This window comes from Propithecus coquereli, unplaced genomic scaffold (genome assembly GCF_000956105.1).
Source record: "Propithecus coquereli isolate 6110/MARCELLA unplaced genomic scaffold, Pcoq_1.0 Scaffold40, whole genome shotgun sequence".
Classification (NCBI taxonomy): Eukaryota; Metazoa; Chordata; class Mammalia; order Primates; family Indriidae; genus Propithecus; species Propithecus coquereli.
The window spans coordinates 1,783,911-1,790,615 of record NW_012149730.1 but is presented as its reverse complement, the minus strand read 5'-3'; the positions used below and the strand labels follow the sequence as shown (position 1 = coordinate 1,790,615).

Here is a 6,705-nt window from a genome sequence, read left to right as displayed (position 1 = left end):
AATATCCCTCATGAATATAGATGCAAAAATCCTCAACAAAATTTTAGCAAATAGAATTCAGCAGCACATCAAAAAAATAATTCACCATGACCAGGTGGGCTTTATTCCAGGGATGACTAGGATACTTATTCACAACAGAAATGGAAGCTGTCCATGATTTGAAAATATATGTTCCAACAGTTTCTTTACAGATGAGTTAACTGAAGCCCAAATAAATTAAGAGATTTTCCCAAGGTCACATTAGTGAGAAGCAGAACTATAAACTATGCTCCCAGCTCCTCTCACTGTAAAATGACTACAGCACTGCAAATTATGTACACATGGGCTTCTAGAATGTAACATACATTTGCACCAATAGAAGTTAGGCTAGAGCAAACCGTCGCTTGCAAAACATATTGATTTTGCATGAAGATGAAGTCTTAAGGCTCCTCAATATTACACCACTTTGACACTTAGGCACTAAGTCATAGCATGTCTGGGAATCCCAATTGTAGGAAACTCTCTCGGAATTTTTCAGTTTTAACTAACAAAAGAAAAAATCAAAAGATTAGCTCATACATAAAGTCAACTCAAGTGGATGGAAACATTTCCTGGAACAAATCCAGAATGCCACTGGATTGTGGCGTAGGCAGTAGTATTAACAAACCTATAGAAAAAGACATATCAATCCCTAAGTAAGAAAAGAGTAGGGGGAGAGAGGATGCAGAAAGAATCAGAGAAGCAGAACAGGTAGAGTATGTCTAGCACTGCACAGGGAAAGGAGACACAGAATCTGGAGGATGTGAGTGACTGTGACCTGGAGAGTGGCAGAAGTCTCTTTTTGGGGTGGGGGGCAATGTTAGCCTATATGCTAATCTCAAGACATCTACCTTATTTTACCCAACTATTATGCTCAATAAGTAACCTTCTAATGACTAATTCAGTTTCCCATGTTCTTCCAGAGAGGCACAAAAATGCCCAGGACAGAACTGTCAAGAATTCATTCCAGTCACTAGAATCCACTTCGTACAAATCACTAAATTGACCTCTGTTTTACATATCAATCTCCCTAGGTCCAGTCAACTCAGAACCTCAGGGCCTCCCACGTGAAGCATGGTTGACTTCACCAAGCTGGTGCAACCTGTTGAGGCTTCTTCATGGTCAATCTGGATCTCTGCTGGGTTACCCAACCTCATTTCACACTCCTTCCATTCCAACACCAAACTTGCTGTCCTAACACGTCTTCAACAAAGACCATTCAAAGATTTAAAATATACCGTGAAAAGGCATTAAGAAAACTAATGTACTGCCCTTATATAAACTGAATATACTCCTTAACTGGTTCTTGAAGTGAAAAGTCTGTAGATTTCAAGTCTTCCCAAAAGGCACCTTTATCTACACTGCCTGGATTCCACAGGACCAAAACTAAGGACAAGCAACTGCACATGACAACTTAACCAAAAACACTTCTTTCCCTCCACATATTTTCACTCCCAATCATAATTATTCATTTTACACTTCATGTATGCAAAGGAATTATAACTCTGCAAAGAAAAATAGTAATATTCCTTAATTTTGACCCTGTTTCTAAAATGCCCTCCCTAGAAACTTAGTTGGTTTAGTTTACTGAATTGAGAGTCCTACAAAACCCTTTCAAGATAGTGCTTTCATATTTAGACTTATATCTTTTGCTTTTAGAGTTAATACCAAATAAGTATCTGTTTGTTGATTTGACCACTAAAAATTGCTAAGAAAATTCCTTTTCCAGTAAATGTAGACTACTTTCCAATGCCCTTTTCAGTATGATCAAAACCTGTGAATACTTACTAGACCACATTTTTTTTTTTAACCAGTTTTCCCTCTACAGACAGGAAGCATCAGTAGCCACTTATTTGTTCCAAGTTGGTGTCGACAGGGCTACTGAGTGTGACCAAGGACTCTATTTCTATTCTTGTTCCTCAGCCAAAATTCTATTCTTAGCCTGATACCAAGAATACTCTATCCAGGAATGCCTTGTGAAATAGCACTGTAACCAGTTCTGTGTACCACTGTATAATTTTTATAATCCTCCCCCTTAACTAACTACTCAACCCTTTGAGTTGTTTACCAGAAATGATGGACTTGAACTCCTGGCTTCAAGTGATCTTCCCACCTCAGCCGCCCAAAGTGCTGGGATTATAGGTGTGAACCACCATACCTGGCCTGAAATGATGGATTTTCCATAAGACAAAGGTGTGGAGGTGATGAAGGCCCCAGCACAGACTTCCTGCCGCCAAGATTTGCCATCCCCCTCAACCTGCACCCTATGTATACAGCCCCTTGTGAGATACACCACAGCCAGCCCCAAGGCATGTGGCTCCCGCTTCAAAGTCCATGATATCCCTTAGTTGGAGAGACAGATTTGGGGCAGCTGCTCCTGTTCTCTCAACAAGATGTCTGTCGTATTAAAGATTTCTTTCTTCCTTGGCAATCCTCATTGTCTCAATAATTGGATTTTTGTGTGACGAGTAATTGGATCTAGACCAAAACCCCCTGTGCTTTTGACAACAGGACTACATTGTTTAGGCTGAGATCAAAGATCCTGAGTATGACCATTATGAGTATGACCCAGAGTCAGCTCTGTCCAAAAAGTCTGAGTCATTCCCAGTAGTACATTGGGCTTCTAATCAGCTCTGTGTAAAACTCAGGCTTTGACCAAACATGTCCCTAGGGAATTGTCATAACCATTTATCTTGAAAATATCCCAGATCTTTGCTACTTCTTCTGCGCAGACACTACTAACCAGGAATCCAGATCCTGTTTTTCTCACATTTAAAATTTTGAATAAATGTGTTTAAAAGTAGAACCTACTTCCTCTATAAATATGGGCCTCCAAAGTGACCCAGAGAATTCTGCACACACCAGGTAGAAAGTCTTGGTTCCTCAAAACAAGGTTTGAAATCAATACCAGTGGTGGTCCATGCCTTAAAATGACATTGTAAGCCTGAGTAGCAGATAAATTGTCATATGACTTATCTAATAGAATTATAAGGTGGTTAGGTTATTATTTTTATATTTTAGCAGCTATAACAATAATGACCATGGTTCTGACAGCTAATATTGATTGAGTATTCACCACGTGCTGGACATTTTACAAGCATCATCTCATTTAATATCCTAATGGCCTTTTCAATTATTACTTTCTACAGATGAGAAAACCAAGTAACTTTGCCAATCTGGTTAAAGTATCAAACTGGGATTCAAGCCCAAGTCTACATTACTCTAGTTCTTGAGTTTTACACTCCTGCTTTAAAAAAAAAAAGAAAAGAAAATATCAATCTTACATTTTGGTTGGATTTTATGAGTGAACCTCAATTTTATAACCGATAAATAAATTATTCGTATTTTTGATATTTTGATATTTCCCTTTGTATCATTTCTTCCAACTTTACACTATCATCTGTGGTAATAAAACTGGACAAGAAAAAGAGTCTCAAATGTGCACTGAGCAAAGTACTCACATAGTCAATGGGCTTGAGAGATTTGACTCTAGATGCTGGGCAGCCACAGGAAGTGAGGTCGGCATAGAGGCCTTCTTCTAGTACACACTGATTATCAAAAATGTCCTCTTGGTAATACAGGAGCCAACTAAAAACAAAGCAGTAAGACAGTCAGTCAAATTGCATTCAGTTGGCAGCGTAGCTCATCATCATGCCGTGGGACCTGGGGTGGGTGTAGGACACAGAAGTCGTGGTGCTGACCAGCATCAGTAAACAACAGCTGTCACTGTCACTCACTGACTGCTCATTGAGTGCCAGGCATTAGGCTAGGTACTTTACATATATTATTTCATTGTGCTCTCAAGAATTCTGTGAGTCAGAAACATATCTCATTTTTGCAGGTAACAAAACTAAGGATTAGAAAGGTTAGGTGATTTGCCCAAGGTTCCCCTATTAAATGATAGAGCTGAAATTTAAAATAAGAAGATACCTGCTTTAAGCTAAAGACATTCTTTTAGTGTCTTTAAGTATAAAACTTTGGGATAAATTATGGTGGTTATTAAGTACTCAAACTGATTAGAAATCTTTTTTTGGAAAACCAGAAAAAAAAAAACCTGAAAATTTTTTGTACCCTTATTTAATGATGAGCTTGTATTCAGTCTGGGTGAGTATAGAAGCCAGACTTCTAAACTCATAGGAGGGTACATAAAATCTGTCACCTGACATCTGACAGCTAATAGAAATTTTTTTAAAAATGCTTTAGAAATTTTGTGAGTTATGTTCAATACAGCACTCAACAGAAGTTAAGAAATGCCCTTTTGAAAAGAAGGAGCCCAAGAGAGAAATTAACTGGCTATTACTAATCTAATTTTGTTGTGTTTAAGTTCTAGCCCTATAATTTAAGATATCACTAGGACTGTACTCTAGCTATACCAGGTTATCTTTAGGTAACCACAGAAATGCTCTGTGACATTATAATTTACTATCATGTATTTTATGTAATAAGCATTTTATAGCCAATAATTATCAAAGGTTTTCAATGTGTCAGGCATAAGGCTAAGCCCTTTGTGTACATTGTTTTACTTAGTCCTTATAAGAATCCTTTGAGGTACTATTATTATCCCTGCTTTACAGATGAGGAAACTGAGGTTCATAGAGATTACCCAATCAGCCTCAATTTACATAGCTAGGAAATGGTGGAACTGGGTTCAAATTCAGGTCTCTCAAGCATTCCAGGTGCTTTTACATTCACCAAGGTTCTTGTATTCTTTTATTAAACTTGGGTTGTATATTTCCTACATGAAGAGACACCTGTGACTAATTTGTCCTAGACGTAAGTATCAGGAAAAACACATTTTCCTCCAGAAAGCATTTCAATGCTTCTTATTAACAGAAAATGAGTCTAAATCTTGCAAAATATTTTATGTTAGTTGAGAAGAAACTCAGAGCCAAATAACAGTAACAAAATTATTTCAGGTCCTTGATACATATGTTTCTCTCTTACCAAAGAGTTGCAGATAATCGATTTAACTTCAGTACCCTATTTTATGTGTTTTAATGTTGCAAAACTCTCCTATCCTTTTTGGAAGTAAGTATACAAACATTAACAAATACAAAGAGGCTCAAAGCAGAAAAGCTATAGGAAATATGAGAGGGAAAAGACTGCTTGATTTAGGATTAATCAAGAAGGTTAACAGAAAGAATGGGGATGGACTGAACCTTAAGGGATATATTTGGATTAGTATTAAGCAGGGGTCACAAACTTACATACCTGCAGGAGACCAGACAGGTAATGCAAATGAGCAGCGTAGCAGGTGAAAAGAATTGGAAATGGTAGTGACTACGGCACACTTGGGAGCACACACACAATCTAGTCAATACCAGCAATTATTGATAAAGGCAAAAACTTTCGCAAGGTCTTCAAATCTCCTCAGTTTTAAAGGGAAGATGAAAACAGGTTCTTCTGAAATATATCCTAAACATAAGTGTTGATACAAAATTTTTTTTAACCCAGCGTGCAGGCCAAACAAATGACCTCTGCTGGCTAGTTGTACTAGAGACCTACGAACTTTGGTGTGGAGCAGAGGTGAGCAAACCACAGCATGTGGGCCAAAGCTGCCCCACTGCCTGTTTTCATACAGCCCATAAGCCAAGACTGGTTTTACATTTTTGAAGGGTCTAAAAAAATTAAGACTGCCTCATGACGTGTAAATGTTACATGCAATTCAAATTTCAATGTCCATAAATACAGTTTCATTGGAACACAGCCATGCCTGTTTTTCTGTGCATTGTCTATGGCTGCTTTTGTGCTACACACAATGGCAGTCTAATAATGAATACAAAGAGAGCTTTGTGTTTGTTATTGAATTGCAGAAGAGCTATAGGAAATATGGGAAAGACTGCTTGATTTATTTACTACCAAAGTCGAAAATATTTACTATCGGGCCCTTTATATATACTTTGCTGACCCCTGGTATAGACGGTAAAAAGGAAAACAAATGGCTGAACAAATGTTAGAAGAGGGGAGGGGAGGAGAGGGGAAGAGGGGACAGTATGAGGACAGGATGGAAATGGATCAGTCGATGGGAAAGCCTGGAAAAGGAGGAGTTTGAACTTGACTGGATTGGTACTAGAGAATGTGGGTGGGGATTCAATCAGACTAGTAAAAATATTAAAATGGATTTTGGGACAAATAATTGGACTATGACTGATGGTAAATGCTGGAAATCAGAAAACACGGGAGCAGGGGATAATTAGAAGATCGAAGTTCCCCAAGTGAAATACAGAAGATCAAGGTCTCTAATGGTCCAAGAAAGAAAGGAGGAGAATTGACAAACCCAAGATATTTTGAAGGAAGAATTTAGAGACTTGGATAGGCTATTAGGTAGGTATTTGGTACATAGAGATGCCATTGAACTGCACACTTAAAAATGGTTAAAATGGTAAATTTTATGTTATGTATATTTTATCAAGATAAAAAAATGATAGAACATATTTTAGCCTTGAAAATCACATACAGTTTGATAAACCTATAAGAAAGATCCAGTATGTTGTTGCAGTTATAAGAATATAAACTTCAAACCTAAAAAAAAAAAAAAAAAAACTCCCAAAGCAATCCTGGGTCTGACACTTGGTATGTGATACTGGGAAACCCTAACTCTGAATCTGGTTTCCTCATCTGCGAAATGGGGATAGTAAATACCTTAAACAAACAAAAAGATTAAAAAAAAATAAATTTAGGAGTAAT

General features: G+C 37.6%; 1 protein-coding gene across 1 annotated transcript in view; it reads right to left on the bottom strand.

Moving 5' to 3' along the window:
* The window catches only part of CRYBG3 (beta-gamma crystallin domain containing 3), a 119,357-nt gene that overhangs the window by 20,240 nt on the left and 92,412 nt on the right, over positions 1-6,705 (bottom strand). Inside the window, exons 15-16 of the mRNA XM_012652802.1 lie at positions 4,178-4,191; positions 3,480-3,606 (exon numbers count right to left, since the gene is read on the bottom strand). Coding sequence (XP_012508256.1) covers positions 3,480-3,606; positions 4,178-4,191 — 141 coding nt within the window. The remainder of the gene's footprint in view (positions 1-3,479; positions 3,607-4,177; positions 4,192-6,705) is intronic.